Genomic DNA, 20,216 nt, shown 5'->3' with positions numbered 1-20,216 from the left:
AGTTTGACACCTGTGGTGTAAGGGATTAGCTGCCAGCACTCCCAAGGCTGTGCACTCAGATTTGGCCTCCCTCATTAGGTGTGGCTTAAACCCCGAGAACAAAGATAAAGAACTTGGTTAGTGAGAAACCAAGTTCTATTGCCCTGTTTCTATGATCTTCCTCCTCCTTCACCAGAGGGAGGAGATAACTCTTGTTTTACAACACTTTATTCTGCATTTGTGGTTTGGCAAGTTTGATTATCCTTAGTTTTCTTGTTTAATTAGTTAAGTAGTTTTGAAGTTAATTTCTCAGTATTTCAGTTTTATTTTGTCATAGGTCATTCATTCATCAGATCTGAATGGCATGTTATCATTTCATTTATTTATATATATATATCCTTGTTGTCTTTTCATTAGTAGCTAGATTGCATGCCAAAGTATTGCACAGAATATTTTGTAAAGTTGGGCTATTTTGTTAATAAATTCTCAGACTTGATTAGAAATAAGCCTGCCAGTGGTCATTCCTTGTGTAAAGAGTTAAACTAACAAATTGTAATGTTAATAATTTCATTAACAATAATTATTAATCATTACATAAGCCAAATATCGATGCGAGTTCTGATTCCCCACAATTTTGATGCCACCTTATTAATTTGCTACATTTTTGTAGCAACCTACAAAAATGTAGGTTTCTAGAATTCTGACTCAACATTTTCTTATTGAACTATCTGTCACCTGGAAGGACTCATTGGATAAAGCCTATGGACTTTATGGATAAAGCCTTTGTTATACTGAGTTTGCAGTACTCAACAGCACTGAAGTCCACCCTATGGAGGTTTGGTGCTGAGGATTTGTAGCAATGCCTACCACCAAGTTTCAAAAAGACTTGGCAGCTGGAGGCTGGGAGCTATCAGAGCTATGTCAGCGTCTCATGAGAAAAGGAGTCAGTGGCTGTGGATAAAGAGAACAACACTGCAAGAATTGATCACCCTTCACAGGCCAGTGAAACGGCTAAAACACTCAGTGACCCTGACGTATACTGAAGATATACGTCAGGGTCAAATCAACTTGACCCTGACCCTCACAAATCAACTTTTGTGAAGATGTCATCCTTTATCAACCCAAGTATCCATTGGTAGGTACCTGAACATGAAGGATGTTCATTAATCTCATCTTGTGTATAAAAAATGGAAAGCATTTTTAGAAGCTAAATCTTTTATTTTATTTTGAACAATTAACAATAACCAACTAAAAAATGTTCTCCAGTTCAGATACTACTTACTTCACTGTCTTGCTAAATTCACCTTTTTACAATTCTGCATAACGTGTTGCACATATACACAATATACATGAATGAGTTAGTGCAGTGCTTAGAATACAGTGAGGTTCTCATGACAAATGTGATAACAGCACATTTTTATAGACTCAGGCAGAGCAGAGAATGTTATCCTTTGGTCTGTTTGCTTTCCCACTGGTCAGTGTGTCCGACAGCCTTCTTACTTATGGCTAGCTTCATCTTAGCCTTGAAACTGTAAGATGAGTACCAGGTCACACTCATTCCTTCTCACACACTACAGAAAAATCACTGATAACTCAAACTGTCACTGAAGCTAATACTGATATTTTCTTACCTCACTGATTAGTAAACCTACTCATTACATCAGGTTTAATTATGCAAAACCAATTGATTCTGCCCTGTAGGCATTTAGAAGAACAGAAGAAGAAAAACAGATAAAGGCACTTCATGGCACCAATATGGCAGTAGGACTTATGTACACACATGTCTCTGATATTTCCTAGCATTTCTTGGTGTAATAGAATATATGAATGATGTCATAAAGTACTTATGCACATGAGTTTTGCTGTCAGTTTTATAATAGTCCTGTCCAGAGGTTATAGCAGGCAGTGTTGATGACAGATTCCAGATGGTGGTACATAGAGACCAGCTGAGGAGGTGGGCTGCTGCTGGCCTGAGGCTGGGACGGCAGTGGTTCCCGAAATACAACTTTTAAGCTCTGTAGGATCAAGGCAATTGAAAAGAAAACACTCCACATGAATCAATTTTGAATATGAAAATGATCAGCAAAACAGTCTAATTGGTTTAATAACTTACAGTTTTTCCTGCTTGGGTGTCCAGAAAAACCAAAACAAAACAATCTGTGAACTTCTGGTTAAGGACGGCCTTTAAAAAGATAACAGACATGGATCTAAATTAGCCAGACAATCTATACTCAGACAAACACTTCAACCTCATCCTTTTACCATTTACATAAATGACTATGTTTACATGGTTGTTGTGGCACTGGTTTGGGTACAATGCCTAAAATCATTAACAATATTTATCTTTAAAAAATAATTGTCATTATGAAACATGTAATAAAAATACATGGACTTTCCTTACCAGCATTCATTCACACAAAACCATCGCACATAACCATGACATTAGATCTAACACTAGCTGGCATTAATGCCCTGATGGCGGTTATGGTATAAACTGTTTTTCAGTCTGTTTGTTCTTGCTTTTGTATGTTCAGCTGTTCAGCAGTTAGAACAAATTGTTGCCATGGTGTTAAGAGTCTTTTCAATTATTCCTGCTTTTTTGAAGGCAAGGTAACCTGTGGAGTTCTTCAAGAAAAGGCAGAGAGCAACCGATGGTCTTCTGAGTAGATTTTATGATTCTCTGGAGAGTCTTCCTCTGTGCAATAGCAAATGATACTTTCAATAGATCATCGATGGAAGGACACCAAAAGTTTTTGACAAATGTAATTTCTCCTGAGGACTCTCAGGTAATAAGAATCTCTGCTGAGCGTTTGCTGTCACATTAGCTGTGTTTACTTGCCAGGCCAGGTTGTTCATGATAATGTGGCCTCCAAGAAATGGAAGGTTGACACCTTCACCTTTTTTGCTTCTAAAATCCACTTTGAGCTCCTTGGTCTTGGCTGTACTAAGACCAGCATGGTGACTGTGAGCGCTGTCAGTCGCTCCACCCTGTTCCTGTAGGCAGACTCATCCAATCAGGAGGTGAGACCCACTACAGTTGGATCGTCCACAAATTTAACAAGGGTCATACTTTAATGACTGGCTTAGTTTATCCTTAACTATTTCCGTAGTTATGCTGCCACAGGCTACTGGAGTATAAATGGACCAATTTTCCTCACTTTCTTCTTCTGGTACTCACCAATTTGCATTATTTGCTGTTATTTTAACTGTATTATTTTTCTTTTCTCTCCATTGTATTTCTCCTCATATAGCTGGTCTGATGTTCCGTTTGGCTGTGATTCTTTCCTGGAGGAGGGCATCATGCTGCCATCAAGTCATTTGTTTCTTCTTATACATTTTGCTCTCTCTTCTCAAACCCCCAGTCAGTTGTGTCAGATGGCCACTTGTACTGAGCCAGGTTGTGGTTCTGCTGGAGGTTTCGTCCTGTTAAAGAGGATTTTTTCCTCTCCACTGTCACTGCATTCTTGGTATGAGGCATTTTTGTAAAGTCAATGTCACAAGTTATTGTCACTATGTGATCATCCAGGAGGAGTGAATGCTGCAGATCAATGACTCAATGCAATATGCTGGGTTTCTTTATAGAGAAACTTTTTAAACTACTTTGAAAATTAATTGAACATACTTTACAGTTAGATAACTAGAATCAATGGGAATGTACTGTATGTATGACTGAACTGATATGATTTTTGAAAAGTGCTTTGAAATGACATTTGTTGTGAATTGGCGCTATACAAATAAAACTGAACTGAACTAAGTTTATGCTTAATGTTGGGCCAATTTTAAAGAAAGTCATAATTTGTAAAATGAGGAATAATTACACTTCAGCTGACAAGTAAAGAGTACAGTTTGAAAAACATTTCTCAACATCTCTCAACATTGTGTTTATGCCGGGTCATTTTACTCACCAAATACTGGATGCCATTATCGTCAAAGTGTCTGCAGCTCTGAGGGAATCGACTGAGTAGAACTTTAATCAGACTTTGGTACCATGCTGGACTCATGGTTAGGAAATAATCCTGCAGTGACACAACAGTTTCTTATCAACCATGTGACATGATGTGTGTGATATTTTAGACCATTCTGACTGTGTTAATTCAGTCAGGAGGTTTTGAAGTTATTTTAATAAATCTTCTTAAAAGATAGTAAAAACAGTAAAAGAGTAAGGAGGATGGAGACTTTATAGGATTCTGTTTGCATGTTTACGTTTTTACTTTCTTAAGTTTTTGATATTTTAATCGGACTGCATTTTTATTCATATAACATGTTAAAATGTATTTTGAAAGTTATTGTTTTAATCTACACACACACATTCACGAACTCGCATAAAGTTAAGGAAATGACCTTTTTAGGTCATCTAGTGTAGGAGTAAAAAGGAACTGGACATGGTTGTTTGAGGTCATTTCTGTGTTGACCCTTAAGGACTCATACATAGCTGTGGTCCAGTGCTGTAACGGTAGAATATTTCTCTATATATATTCTTATGAAATATTTTTGCTTTAATAAACTGGATGGTTGATTTTAACTCTGCTTTCTGATTATTTGAGATGATCTCTCCCGAAAAAGAGTCTGTGTGCAACACAAACTTATAAAATAATGTAACCAGAAAGGAAGTTTTGTGTTGCATTGATTTCTTCTGCAAACGGCCTCCACATTACTTGTAATTCCATGATTCCTTTCTTGTCATACAATGGTAAAATCAGCAGTTCCTATTACCCCGTCAATACTCTGCTCCTGCAGGGCCCCTACAGTCCCTGACAAAATCTTTTGACTCACTACTCTTGGGGAAAGGACAATGGGTTAAACTTGAGAAACATGCATGTGTTTTTTATTCTAACCCTCCTCAACACTATGCTTTATTAGATCTTAAAACCAGTAACCAGAGATTTTATCTTAGACAAAACAAGGCATTGATTTTATAAACATATGAACAAGGTGGCAGGAAATGTTATTATAAGAAAACATGCTAATCATGTTGCTATGTCTTTATTCTAAATGTTTATTAAATCTCACCAAACGGACCTGTTTGGGTTACACAAAAACACAAACTAACAACAATAAGGTATGGAGAGGTGTCAACTGTCACAACGCTTGACATGTTGTCTCTTTAATTTAGGAGATTTAGTCTGACTGGATTTCTCTAGTTCTTGACATTACTTTGTTTAAAGGGTAAATATTCTTACCAGCTGTGGGTCAATATCCCCCACTGAATGGCTCTGAACAGCCTCCAGCAGCTCCTCCAGTTCTGTGAATGACAGCTTGGCCAGCTTTAATTTGTCTACGGACACATGATCTCCATGGACCAGCCTCTTCCACAGGTTATCTCGGCGGCAGTGACCCATGGCCTGCTCCACACTGGCTTGGATCTGTTTGCGAGCCAGAGCCACCTCATTGTTGAGCAAAGGGAATAGAGGGGAGCTGTAGACCAGCCCCTGACACCCTGGCCCACCCCCCGTCAGAGGATAAAATTCATTGCCATCGCTAGGGGCTGAGATAGTGGCAGCTTCAGATGACCTTTCCTCCCACAGATCATGGCCATTTCCACTTGACCCGGTGCTCTCTGCTCGATCGCGGGGGAGCCGACTACCCTGCTCGTTTGGATCACGGTAGATCTGAGGGAGCTTCTTGAAGCGGCGCATATCAGCGGTGAGATGGGGGAATAGCTCCCTTTGACTTGTCATGATTACATAGAATCGCAACCTGAACAGAAAAACATATAAAGGACAGGTTGTTGAAACAGAAGGTTGAAATCCTTAAAATTGAATACGTTATACACCATTCAGCCATAACATTATGACTAGGTATTAAAATTCTATCATTCAGTCCAACCTTTGACAGTTACAAAAAACCAGCCAGACACCCCTACTATTGTTTATAGCCAGTAGTTTAAAACAGTTAAGCAGATTGAGCAAAAATAAGAAGTTAATTTTATGTTTAGATATTTCAACATAGATCTGTTTGTTAGATTATGGACCTATTACAGAATAGGTCCATAATTAGGACCTATTTCTGTAGGTCCTAATTATGGACCTACAGGATAACCAATATGGATAATCATTATGAATAATGATAAACAACAGAACTAATCATGATATACAACAGAAATCATGGATATAATATAACGGATATTATACATGCATACATATACTGTACATGCAAATAATATATAGTGGCTTGCAAAAGTATTCTTACTCCACTATTGGCCAATAGAACAAGTCGAAAAAGGACAAGCAGAAAAAGGAGAGGAGGCAATGACGAAAGAAGGACAACACAAAACAAAATATCTACTTTTCTTGACAAAAACGCATGTTTAGGGGAAATGAAAAAGAAAATATATACATTTCTTGACAGAAACTCATGTGTAAGGACAAGAAAAAACTAAATATATATTTATGATTTTATTTCTTATTATGTCAGTTTTGGTCCTCCATAGTGAGGTTCATAGCTGGTGAGGCACTGACTTAATCATAATCATATTTACAAATATAGAGCCCCTGCATGTTATTGTTCACATAAGGAAATTTCGCGCATGCGGACAAAGCTGGAGGGCAAAAAGACTATTCTTTTACACGTCATCCATAGCCGCGCTGCCGCGGCAGAATAATTTCGTTAATTCAATCGAACTTGGATATGTAGGTATTATTAATTTCGTGCTGTGCTCCACAGCAAAGGGAAAAACCGATAAAGTACAACTCGAAACCACGTCTTTCTCGACCTCTGAATCAACGCAGCTACGCGCAGACTTGTTGCCATAGCAACTGACAACAATGCCACAAAAAAAGACACTCAAATATTTCCCACACAAAGAGCAGAACATTCAGTCTGTTGCAGTAGTATGGTTTTAGGCTTAATGTTTATTTTGCGATTATTAATAAGTGATTGCTGTGGTAATAGGAGAAAACTCTACATATATCGCTGCACTTGACTTTACTGTATGGCATAGTATGGCTAGTTCGCTGTTACTGTCTCTAACTCTGCAGTTGTGGAGTCACAATGTCTGGGATCATGAGCGCCCCCTGCCATGAGGCCAGAGAACTACCTGCCTCACCTCGAATCTGTTCTCTGGTTTATGATAGTGATGGGATTTTCGGCTCCTTTTCGAGATGCGGCTCTAATGGCTCTTCTTACTGTGGAGAGCCGGCTCTTTCGGCTCCCAAACGGCTCCCCATATATATTTTTGACATTATTAATTAATTAATAGCTTAAAGCTAATTTTATAATATTTTGTTTCATTATTGACATTGTTAAGCACTTATGATGAGTAAAAATGCCGCATAACAATGCTATAGCAATACCGATGCGTGTGATGTCCGCATGTGCCTGTGCAGGTTGTTTGTCGAGCCTGCACGATAGGAAATGCTGACTTTGCACAGTCTGCACTCTGTCCTGGAGCTTGATGTAGCATTAAAATGAGTCCAAATCTTGATCCGTTTTCTGTCACTCATTTATTTTCACCTATTCAGTTCTCACACTGACTCCCCTTCTTTCTGTGCTTCCTGACCGCTGAGTGAGTGTCTGTACATAAACACCTGCCGACGAACGCTATACAGCTTGGCCAATTGCCTGCCGTTTCCACAAAAAAAGTGGAGATAAACTTTTTTTTCAGTGTTTTCCCGCCACATTATTAATTGAAACGATGTGTGATTGGTCAGATGTGTGGAGCACACGCTTGACATGAGGGCAGTGGACCGACCGAGGGAAAAAAACTCTCCGCTCTAGCACTGGCAGAAGAGCAAAACGCGAAGGAGAGGGAGAAGGGGGCGGAGAGACAGCGAGGCACCGCAGGACAAAAAAAAACGATGTGGGGAAAAACTATCGGCTCTGGCACTTGCAGAGCACAAGCACAACGACAGGGAGGCGGAGAGACAGCGATATACTGTAGAAAAAAACCCGGCTCCCAAATAGGATCCTAAAACGGCTCCCATTGTGGAGCCGGTTCCAATCCTTCACTTCAAAGAGCCGGCTCTTAGAGCCGGATCGTTCACGACCGACACATCACTAGTTTATGATCGCTGCTCAGCACACGAAACACGTTACACACACAGTTGGTGACACAAAACACTGTACATTATATACATAAGCTAAATTATGGAAAATCAGTTCATATATTAAATGTTTTTTAACCATTTTGTTGACGACATGCAGACAGGAGGCGCATGCTCCCATAGAAATGGCAGCCAGTGCAGTTAGCGAGAGGTTGCGCAATCGAAGGAGAGGCTCGACTCGCTGCTGCCTCACCAGCTGCGCTTCCAAGCATTTGAATGGGAAAATGCAAAAATTCAGCGATTTTCAAGAAAAAATAATCAGAATTGGTTAAGCTAAATGAAAAATAGGTACTTTATAGTACAAACCACAGGGTGAAAATGGCAATATAAATTATTTTATCATTATATATTATTTTTCCATGATGACAGGTGAGGCTCTGCCTCAACTCCCCTGACTGCACGTCAGGGGAGGTGACGTAAATTTATATAGTTCTGTCAGTATGACATATATATATAGCTGTTCTATTGCTCATTATTACCTTAGCAAATGTCTCTCCCCATCTGACTGCTCCTCAAATGGAACAGCATTGTGGCACACTACCAGAGACACGTCAAAATCATCATGGTGGTGGAGGCCCTCCAGGTCCTTGTAGGAGCCCGAACTGCAATGTGAAGCAAAATCACAAGAACAGACAGAATGTTTCATTAAAATTGGTCAAACATAAACAGAGGCGGTTTATTTAGGGTTTACTGGGATGTGTTTTGACCTGTTCCACAGAGCCACCAGTGCATACTCATGGAGGTCAGCCATCCCTTTTTTGTTGTCAGTAGCAACTGCAGTCTTTGACATGCGGAGAGGCTTCATGCCGTAAGTGCTGGTGTGTTCAGTGATATAGTTGTAGAGCTGGTGAGCTGTTATTATCCCCGTGGAGACTGAAAAGCTTCCTTTATAGAAATATCAAAAAATATGTAAGATATTTACGCTGTTTCATTTTAGTCAAAGCCTTAACATGTTTCAGGAATGTAACATGAAGCAAACATATTCATTACCTTCACAAAGGGTTAGTGACTCGAGAGAATGGGAGGGTTTAAATAATAACAATAAAAACATTTAGGAACTTTTGCAATTGTTATGGCTATTAAGTATTAAAAGAAGTCATTCATATTTTAGATTTCAGTATCATTCTGACAGAACTGTAGATTCGGTCAGGAATCAAATGGCTTACGTCAGTCACTTTACTGTGGCCATTATGAACCTCTTAAGAATCTAGTTTTTGCTGGTTTTGTTTTCACGCTGCCTGCAGACAGAACACAGTGTCTTGAAGATGCCAGTGTGAAGAAAATGATCAGTGTATGGAATTTCCTGATATCAACTATAGATGGACTATTACTGCACCATTATAATTGCGGTTTTTTGTATTGCGACAGAAATATGAGTTCTGTAGATAATAATTAAGTTTCAACAACAACGTTTGCAAAATGTTGTTGCAAACGTTTGTAAGTTGAAATCTAAAGAAGCGGTTACATGTTATACAGTCATCTGAAGTCATCTTGTGTCTAATTCAAATTAGAGACAAAGCTAATTGGAATTATTAGCTTTGTGTCTTTGCTTTTAATTTCTTTGTTATTTGTTGGATCGGGACCAACAGCTTTATGTAGGTTTATTACTCAAAGAATATTTTTGACAAATAAAATGGAAATAGTGTTTCATCAAAAAATTCTCATATACGATTTTTAATTATCTCAACCAAGTCCACTATAAAATTGTCCTTTGGAAAGATAGCTTTCCTTCTACACCTTTACCTTAAGTAATGAACTTCACAAAATTCCACATCAAAATTACCTGAAATTTGGTGTAGATAATTGAAAGATAAAGCAGTTTATTTTTTCTGAAAGCCCTACTATTTACAGTGGATGTTAATCACCTTGAAAGATGTGATTGCGGCCAAACTTGGGAATATCTGGGTAATGGCAGATGAAGTCATCGAGAAAGTCCGTAAGCTGGTAGCCCTGGCGAAGTGTCATGTGGCATCCAACCAAGTACTGGTGAGCCACACGCAGATGAAAGTCATAGCTGAAGGAGTGGACGTGCATCAGGTCCCGCACCTTATCACACTCCTCAGTGAAGAGCATGGACAGCTACAACAGAAGGGTGAACACAGCTTAAGACAAAGGAGGCCACAGAAAGACTTACAGTATGTTTCCTGCTAAATGAGGTACTTCCACTCCAAAATCAAATGGGATTTTGATACTGACATTAGGTTGTCAAAGTGCGATGAACTATGAATGATCATCAAATTATAAGCAACAAGTTGCCTTTTCAGTTGCACAGAATATTGACTCTACTTGGTCTAATTATGTTTTTAACCTCTAAGGCATCCTCCTGCATTACAAGATAGGATCAAAACTTGCCACTAATGCTGCAGCTCAGGAGTGAATCATGAGAAACTCCTGCAGTCTAACACAGGTAACATTAGGCATCCCATATGCTTCTTGCAGAAGACACTAGGAGCCAGTACTGTACAGAGAGAGAAAAAAGGGATAAACCTACTGTACCTGCAGGCTGGGGCTGGGCAGACAACTTTCCTGTGTAAAACTAACACACAAGAAACTATAAAAATAAACTAATTCATTTGTAACTAGTGGTTAGATGTAAGTGGACTGGGTGCTGGAAGATTGCAATTCGCTATATTGTATGCACGTGTTTTGGCTACCCTTTCAACTTGTAGTTAGTTCACTGAAGGAAGAATAAGAAAATTTTAACCAAAAATGTACCACACCATGGTTGTGCAGAGACCATTGGAGGGGCAGGAAAGTTACAAAGGGGAACACGATTCTAAAACACCAGACAGCATGGCAGAAACCCACATTAATCAAGAATCTAACATTTAATCTCTATGTCACTCTCATCATGTGGGAACAATGCAAAGCAAATACAGTCTATGTTACAAAACTGGCACAAGGCAAAAAAAAACAAACAAAAAAAAAACTCAGCACCTGCTTTTACATCTATGATTTATAACAATGCTATTCAATTTGATTTAATGGTTTCAGCAAAGATAAATAAAAAAATTAAATTGTACATTTAGGATTTAATTAGAACCTTTATTCACAAACACATCTACGTTAAAAAGATATATATTCTTGCCTATAATTTGATAGTTAGATGGTGCAGTTCCTCCCCTCTTCCCTGCTGTGTCTTAACAACATGGAGGCAGAGGCTCTGAGACCAGTTCAGTCATTATTTGATCAAGGACAGCCAGATTCATTTATTTTGCTAAATTGCTATTTTTAGCTACATTTTATTATTGAGCGGGACAGGCATGTCTCCTGATGCACAGATAAAAAAGTAAAATAAATAAATAAATAAAAACTACTGAGGGAAGAAAAAAAAAACTCAACAAAGAGCACTTGAGGAATGAATCATAAAAGGGACAGGAGACCAAAACCCCCTCTGCATGTGCCTATACCACACAGTCTTGGTTTGTGAGAAAGTTAGATTTTTTTTAATTTAATATTCACACAACCCACTTTGTCTATCTGTTGAACTTACTGCTGCATTTGTACTGCAAAGTGAATTTGCAGTACACGTATAATGTTAGTAGAGGCAGCTGGCACTGTTAAAGAATATATTTACATTTATTGTAGGTACTGGTTTCAAAAGTTGTATGTTAATTAACATTGAGATTTGTAAATGTATGTTTGTTGTGCCATTTGATTCCTTTAAAAGATGTATATTATTCACAGCTTTCGTCTCTTCCTGCATTGTTTATTTTTCTTGAGATTATTGATCTGTATTTTAATCATGCAAATTAACTAAACTATTCAAAAATCCTAGAATTCACACAGTATTTTCTATTTTTAGGTATGTACATCATTTCTAAAAAATAGATCAGGCATTGTACTAAAATTGGTATTCCGTAGTCTACTATGGGGGAATCTTTCTGCCATAATTCGAGAGCACACATTTTCAGTTTGAAAGCAGGACTTCATGTCTTTCTTCTCAAAACTTATTAGGCTTGAACTCCAAACTTCTGCTCTCTTTCAAATATTCACTGCACTTTCTCAAACCTTCTCTACTTGGATCAAGTCTCCGCTTGCAAACCTCTCTGCTTGCTTGCAAACCATTTTCTGCTTGCTCTTGGAAAGGAAAAGTACCGTCGCCTGGCAACCTCTCAGCTAATAGAATGCAAGTGTTATACTGGGTGTTTGTAAGCACAAGTATAAAAAGTTTTGAGAACGAAAAACATGAAATCCTGCTTCCAGGCTGAAAATATGTGCTCTTGGATTATGGCAGAAAAATTGTCATTTCAAAAGTTATCTTAAATTACAACTTTTTACTTGTGCGTAAGGGAATTTTATTTTCATATACAGCTACTTTTGCTTCAGTAAAATTGTCTATTCTATTGACAGATATACACTATATTGCCAAAAGTGTTTGTTCACTCATCCAAATCATCATGATCAGGTGTTCCAATCCCTTTCATGGCCACAGGTGTATAAAATGAAGCACCTAGGCATGCAGACTGTTTTTATAAACTTTTGTGAAACAATGGATTGATCTCAGGAGCTCAGTGAATTCCAGTGAGGAACTGTGATATAATGCCACCTGTGCAACAAATCCAGTCGTGGAATTTTCTTGCTCCTAAATATTCCCGTTTCAACCGTCAGCTGGGTTATAAGTAAACAGATATGTTTGGTAACAACAGCCACTCAACCATTAAGTGGTAGGCCACATAAACTAACAGAGCGGGGTCGGCATAGTGCAAAGAGGTCACCAACTTTCTGCAGAGTCAGCACTACAGACCTCCAAACTTCATGTGGCCTTCAGATTAGCTCAGGAACAGTGCACAGAGAGCTTCATGGAATGAGGTTCCATGATGGAGCAGCTGCATCCAAACCATACATCACCAAGTGAAATGCAAAGCATTGGATGCATTGGTGCAAAGCACGCTGCCACTGAACTTTAGAGTGGTGAAGGCGTGTTCTCTGGAGTGACAAATCGCCAAGTGTAAAGTTTAGTGGTAGGGGGATTATGGTGTAGGGTTGTTTTTCAGGAGCTGGGCTTGGTCCCTTAGTTCAGTGAAAGGAACTCTGAATGCTTCAGCATACCAAGACATTTTAGACAATTCTATACTCCCTACTTTGTGGGAACAGTTTGGATCTGGCCTCTTCCTCTTCCACTATGACTATGCACCAGTGCACAAAGAAATGTCCAGAAAGACATGGATAGAGAGTCTGGTGTGGATGAACTTGACTGGCCTGCACAGAGTCCTGACCTCAACCCAACAGAAGACCTTTGGGATGAATTGGAGCAGAGACTGAGAGCCAGGCCTTCTCGTCCAACATCAGTAGTGACCTCACAAATGCACTTCTGGAAGAATGGACAAAAATCTCCATAAACTCTCCTAAACTTTGTTGACCTTCATCCCAGAAGAGTTGAAGATGTTCTAGCTGCAAAGGGTGGACCAACGTCATATTGAACCATATGGGTTAGGGATGGAATGTCACTTAAACCCTTATGTGAGTCAAGGGAGGTGAGCAAATACTTTTGGCAACATAGTGTATGTACAATGACTTATACATGTACACAAAATGCTGTCCGGGGCTTTAAATACTCTATAAGTTTTCAGAACTAAATTAGGAGCAACAGGCCATGTCCTGTCAGCTGTGGAAAGTGGAAGTATCCTTATTAGCAATCATAATAAAGAGAAGCTGTAATCATTGAGGACACAGTAGAAGGAATAGATAGAAAGCAATATGATCAAAACAGAATAAAAACATTAATCATTAATTATAGGCAAGCATAAACAAGGTTACATACCTTCTACCTGTAAACATAGACCTTATAACAGAGATTGCAGAAATGTCAGACATGTATTTTGATCAAAACATGAAGAAACATAAATATGCCTATAATGTTTATTGCTGAAAAAATGGTTTGAAATGTTATGTAGAGGTGAACCTTCAATAAGTCGACAGGGAATCCTGGGGAGGTCCACGTGTTTGATTTTAAGACTTCGCAAATATCATTTAGGATGATCCCAATAAACTAAATATGCTGAATGTATCTAAAGACATTGGGAGTTTTTGATGTCTTTATTTCTAGGCATAAATTTATGGCCTGAGAGGCCTTTATTTGACAGTTGTCAGACAGGAAAGCAGGTTGTGATAGAGGGTAAGGTCATGGGGCTGGGACTCCAATTTGTGAAAGCTGCCTGTTGATGTCTTTTCTATAGCCAAACTTGTGAAAATAAATTGATTTTTGGTTCTACCTCTCATCTTTTCATCAATTCATTTTTAGGACTTAATAAAATCGTATCAGATTCCAACCTTATTAAAAGGGGACTATAAAAAACAGAATCAACAGTCACTTAAAAGCTTTAAAACAAGCATATTACCACATGGAAAGAAAGCATTTAAAGAAGATGTGGAACAGTCCCAAGGTATGCTCATTTTTACGGACAGATCAACAGCAGAATGACCCCTTACGCCAAAAAATAAAAATAAAGAGATTTTTAGCAGAAAGTAGCTCTGGTCACTTGACCACTTGATCCCAAAGCCTTTGATCAAACTCCAACCTGACAAAGATGTAAGGAAAGTATAAAAAGTGTTTTTTTTTGTTTGTTTTTTTACAGGAATGAGAGAGAATTGGAAAGAATGCACAGACAATTAGCTGAAACACCCAACACAGCCAAACCAACAAGCATGGAGGCAGAAGCCTGTCAAAGGTCAAGCAAGAACATGAAATCACAGAGATCTGGCTCACATTTGAATTTAAAAAAATTGAGATTTCAGGACTTTGCTTTTCCTAGTTATTGAAAGTGTTTACAATGCTTGCTTATTTACAGTCCAAAATCATGGTTACTGTCACTGACATTGGCTGGGCAAAACACTCAAATTAATCCATTTGTAGATATAAAGAGACAGACAGTAGATTTGCAAAGAAAAAGATCAAGACTGATGGTAGCAAGCAGATTGGCGAACAGGGGTGAAGCCTGATTGTAGTGAGACACCCCTTCTTAAGAGTAGCAGGAACATACCGCACAGTCACATATTGGTGAGGCATCTGGAAACGGCTTGCAACGAAGTTTGGTGAGGTGGGTGCCCTGATGGAGAGATGAGATGAGGTGGGATTTGGCACACATAAAGATACAGACAGATGAATGAAGAGGAAGACTGATGAAGTTTCAAAGGCTTGTGAGAACTTGTGAGACGTTTTAATGAATAAGTACAAATTGTATTGACACAATGGAGGTGGGGTTACTGTTCTCCTGGCAACTGCTGAACCCAAACTTGTTAACTGGATGCATCAATACAGGAAACCCATCTCCCTGCTCTAGAGCCCCATAGCAGTGTACTTTACATCACTATCTGAGGCATTGCATTAGACATGGTAAGATATGGCTTGGATACAGATGCTTGTCTTTGGAAAAGCTATTCCATGATGCTTTATACATACTGTTCTGGAAGGTAATTTGAAGGCAACATGAAGTTGCAGGTCTGCAGCTGTTGACTGCATGTAAAAGTTGATTTGCCACAACCCATTCACAACATTGGTTAGAAACAATGTATCAGCAAAAAAACTACATCAAAAGAGTGAAAAGGAAAAAAAAAAAGGCTGAGAAATAAAGAAAAGCCACAATTTTATTTAGCTAAACAGAGCAGGGCCGACCAAGCCTCTATGGGGCCCTAAGCAAAATTTGGTTTTGTGGCCCTCTGTTTTTGCTAATAATGTGGATTTCTGCAATCATAGTCAGATGATTAGATCATTTGCATACCTGCTATAAACTCATAGCATCTCTGACTGTGTTGTTTAGTAGGCACTTAAGATGGAATACATACACATATTCATATTCTTGACATACTTTGATTAAATTAATTTATCTTAGGCATAATTCCAACAGCTAAAAATTAGATTTATACTAGGTAATTCTTTCTCGCCTGACAATGTGAACCAATACTGGGCTGATTTTGGGCCTTAAAATAATCTTAGCAGTGCTCCTGGAGAGGCTTCCCATAATGCATTTGTAAAAATGTTTGTTTTAGCTACATTATGCTGAGCAGCAAACAACACATCACCAATTACAACTTTGAGTAGCTTATGCCAATGTAGTAGCCATGTAGCCTGATGTAAAAACATTTTGCTAAACAATGTTAAAGGTTGAGAAGTTTTAACTGTTATCAAACACGCCTTTTTGAAGCCAAATAAATCTCAGAAATAAATAGAGCCAATAATGAACATCAACTCATTTAAAGTTAAAACTCAGCTTCACATAAATACAAAGACGTTAGTATAAAAGTTTGGTTGTTGAACTGGACCATTCAAAGTCGCTATCCTTTCAAGCTAGTTTTCTATTAGCAGCTCCACAAATCTTTTTGATAAAGTGCCCTGCATAAGCAGTTTCAGGGCCTTGGGCTGGCTCTGAAACTAATCAATGACTTAATTTTATAGCAGTGGTGTCTTAAATGCAGACCTCGAGGCTCGGTATCCTGCCTTTTAAATGTCTCTCTGCTTCAGCACACTTGACTCCAATACTAGATATCGGCTCAACTCCTGCATACATGCATGCTAGTGAGGCAGTTTCGCCATTAAATTCAAGTCTGTTTGACAAGAGACACATCTAACAGTTGCAGGACTCTGGTCCTCGAGGACTACAATCCTTGAGGACTCTTTTGATCAAAGGATCAAAAGTTTTGCTTTTTGATCCTTTGATAGTTTTTTCCTTTTGAAGTTGTTTTAGATACCCGTTTTTGTAGTTACTTTTATATTCTCCACACTCAATGATTCATCGACTTGAAGTAAATGTGGAAACAAATGCTGGATATGGAAATGAGACAGCCTTATTATTGATTCAAAATATTTAAGGGACTGACAAACTGCTATCCGGCACCATGACAAAAACATGTCCCATCACACCTCTGGAACTCTCAGAGGTGTGAGAGTGCAAAGTTGAAAAATAAATCCCATCCTTCAGATCTGGGAAGATCTTTAACAGGACAACATCTGCACTTAGACCAAACAGTCCGGCCAGCACTCTGGACAAAAGGTCTCTTCAACACCGCTACCAAGGAGAAAGAAACAGCAGGCTGCAGCAGCCATAACAAGAACTTCAACAAGAATCTAGGAGGGAAATCTCAACTTTAAACACCAAGAAGAGGTGTGATGCAACATCTAATAGTTTCCTCCTAAAGTAGCTCAGGAGCGAGAAAATGCCCCAAAGTTACTGACTGCCAGTGATGGGGCACTAAAAAGGATTAAACTGTTTTGTATTCAGAAAACAAAGTACTTTCCCCATCACATGGGGAAAGTACAGTGTTTTCTCATGCCTGAGAAAATACTGACAATTATGAATGAACATCCAGCAGTTGAAAATATGGTCATTCACACAGGAGCTCTTGATGTAGCCAAGCAGTAGGTTACATATTTTGATGATTCAGTAACCAAAATTATAAATCTCAAAGTCAATGTGTTTTCACGTGGACCACTACTGACAGCTTGATGTGGACATTAGAGATATAGCAGATTGTTTATAATTAATAAATGACTTAGAAAAAGATGCATTGCTGTCCCAACTTTGACAATCACTGAATCTTGTCACTGCAGAGCCATCTCTTCAAAATAAGTCTGGAATAAAACTGTTCACATGAGCCATTTCTGCACTGTAAATCAGAAACAGGGAGCCTCTGCCAAAAACAGGACAATGGTCAACATTAACCAAGACATTTCATATAGGCCATCAGTGTATAATAATTAAATTCCTGTAATAATTTGTTCACAAGGTCACCTCCACAATTTCAGCAGTCACCTAGACGTGACAGGTTTACTTTTTCCCCCTGAGACCATCAGACCCATTAAAAGTGAATTTCCTGTACTTGTATAACGCTTTATCAAATCCAGAGGATCCCAAAGCTCTTTAGAGTACATTCAGTCATTCACCCATTCACACTCACATTCTCACGCCTTAATTACAAGACCAGTGGCCTCATGTATAAGGCATGCGTACGCACAAAAAAAATGTGCAGTGACATATTATACGCACAAGTCGGCATGTATAAAAATGAACTTTGTGTCAAAGTTTGCACAAATATACGCACACTTTTTCCCTGCCGTGAAAATGTGCTGCAGCCAGGCAAACTTTTTCTGTGGGCAACAAACTACAAAGCGTCAAAACTCACCTAAATCCACTGAAATCTGACTACATTCGGTGTTATTTAGACCAAGAAGGTTCAAACCCGATGTTTAGTTCATGACTTTAATATTTTATTGTTTAAACGTAAACGATGAAACTGAACCGCATTTAACCTCAGACAATAAGCTAACAAGCACACAAAATAAAAGGATGTGAAAATCTCACTAGAATGTCAATAGTACTTTTTCTCAGTTTTTGTCTCATAAAGATGTAACGCATTGGTCCGTGTGCCGAAGAGCATAAAATGCATCTATGCGGTCATTTCATTCTGACTGAAAAAGAAAACAGGGTTTGATCAGCAGATTAACTCCAAACAGATTTTATTATTTTTAGGATGATCAGGTGTGTAGACAATCACACGTATTCAAGTAGCTGTGCAAAGTGAGCCGCGTAAATGAGGAGAGCTTTGGCTCTGATGGAGAACATCGCCAATGGAAGGATTCAGAGGGAGCCATTGATCAGAGATCATATTGATCTGCTGGGAAATGTTGATGATGGTTTATTAGTGTTCAGATTAATCCAGACTGATCATCCTGGGGCTCTGAGCAGAACTTAAAGAAGGAGCCATGTGGTACCGGTACCGGTCCAGCTGCAATCATCTTTCAGTCGAGCCAGGCCCGCTTCATGAATGCGTCTTATGGACAGAAAGCATCTCTATTCTGTAAATGTACATCTTATGCACATGATTCCACTATTTAGAATAAACGCCCACTTTACCCACTCAAAGACTCTCTGACACACTGTCTGTCTTTAAATCCCGGCAGAACACTCTGCTGGTCAAACAAGCATTTGCACGATCTCTTTATTTTTTTAATTTGGATTTTTATTTTCTTTAAACCCTTTCATGCATAGTGGTCACTACAGTGGACAGCTATCTAAAAGCCATTTTCTTGTGCTTCCTGTGGATTTTTATGTTATAAATGCACACAGACCACTGAAGTGGACACTAATGCATCATAAAATATACCATCAACTACTGGCCATCAGCTGCAAATGCAAGAAATGATTCTTGTTAAATACAATATGGCCGACAGACAAAAAAGCATGAGAACAGACCTGGTCCCTCCTTCTACTGTAGACGACTTTTGCAAGTAAAAAAAATATTGTGACATCAGATAACCCCTAAGGAACAATACTACTGATGTATTTTTCAAATAACAACTTTGTATTTGGACAAAATTACAATTGATCACATAAAAATAAAAAAAAATAAAAAAAATATTTTTACAAAAAAATTTTCCTACCTTTTTTTATGCCTTAAGAAAAAAAATTTTAAAAATGGGAAAAAAATTCTGACACAAAGGATCATAATTCATGCATGAAAGGGTTAAAAAATATTATTTTTATTTTTGTGAGGTGACCTTATGTGTCCTGAAAGCACCTTTTAAATAAAATATATAATTATTATTATTATAAATACTTATACTGCTACAAACGGTTATTGCTTCACCTGGTGACATTAATTATATTAATTATGTATTTATGGGTGGTAACAGGGCGGACCAGCAGCTGTGCTCTATTTCCTGCAAATTGGGATTTATAAAGAAAAGGTGCGCATGGCTTTATACATCCGAATTTTTTTCTGCGCCGCACTTTTCTAAATTTGTCCGTAGGCCAAGTTTTATTGTGAAAACGTCACACTCTTTTATGCATGAGGCCCCTGACCAATGTAGCACACCTCTAGAGAAACCTTGGATGACATCGTTCACCACAGATACCTCATCCATTAGAGTGGGGGTGGGTGTCCCCACTCTGATGCTGTGAGTCCAGAATTAATCTCCTCTAAGATTTTTACTTAGATATGCTGACAACAACATAACAGCATTAAGGGAGCACACTGATTGCGTAGCACATTTATACATTTTTTTGTACATAGATGCGGTGAGGTGAAATATTTTACCTGGGAGCAATCTGCTTGAGGACATGAAGACAGACTAAGGGTTAGAGGGAAGGTGCAAGGTGGTAAACCACTGAAGATTCAGCCAGAACCGACTCACCTGTATCTCCAGTTCAGAGAAGCCTTTAGAGAAAAGTATTTACTCTAAACCACAAATGTTTAATT

The 20,216-nt window shown here is 38.5% G+C and overlaps 1 protein-coding gene across 9 annotated transcripts in view; it reads right to left on the bottom strand.

The window, feature by feature from the left end:
• Positions 1 to 1,176: 1,176 nt before the first annotated feature.
• The window catches only part of szt2 (SZT2 subunit of KICSTOR complex), a 155,436-nt gene continuing 136,396 nt past the window's right edge, over positions 1,177 to 20,216 (bottom strand). For 7 of the 9 annotated variants that reach the window (XM_032572990.1, XM_032572993.1, XM_032572995.1 and 4 more), the window contains 8 exons: positions 15,005 to 15,070; positions 9,887 to 10,100; positions 8,729 to 8,906; positions 8,501 to 8,623; positions 5,160 to 5,676; positions 3,885 to 3,995; positions 2,093 to 2,161; positions 1,177 to 1,994 (listed from right to left, as the gene is read on the bottom strand). In XM_032572990.1, the coding sequence (XP_032428881.1) occupies positions 1,851 to 1,994; positions 2,093 to 2,161; positions 3,885 to 3,995; positions 5,160 to 5,676; positions 8,501 to 8,623; positions 8,729 to 8,906; positions 9,887 to 10,100; positions 15,005 to 15,070 (1,422 nt within the window). In that variant the 3' untranslated portion in view covers positions 1,177 to 1,850. Of the gene's footprint in view, positions 1,995 to 2,092; positions 2,162 to 3,884; positions 3,996 to 5,159; positions 5,677 to 8,500; positions 8,624 to 8,728; positions 8,907 to 9,886; positions 10,101 to 15,004; positions 15,071 to 19,576; positions 20,175 to 20,216 lie in introns of those variants that run through there. The other 2 variants (XM_032572996.1, XM_032572998.1) reach the window with 2 other exon arrangements.

Source organism: Xiphophorus hellerii, chromosome 9 (genome assembly GCF_003331165.1).
Source record: "Xiphophorus hellerii strain 12219 chromosome 9, Xiphophorus_hellerii-4.1, whole genome shotgun sequence".
In the NCBI taxonomy this organism is placed as follows: Eukaryota; Metazoa; Chordata; class Actinopteri; order Cyprinodontiformes; family Poeciliidae; genus Xiphophorus; species Xiphophorus hellerii.
Note: the sequence above shows the minus strand (reverse complement) of the source record. Positions and strands in the feature narration are given on the sequence as shown.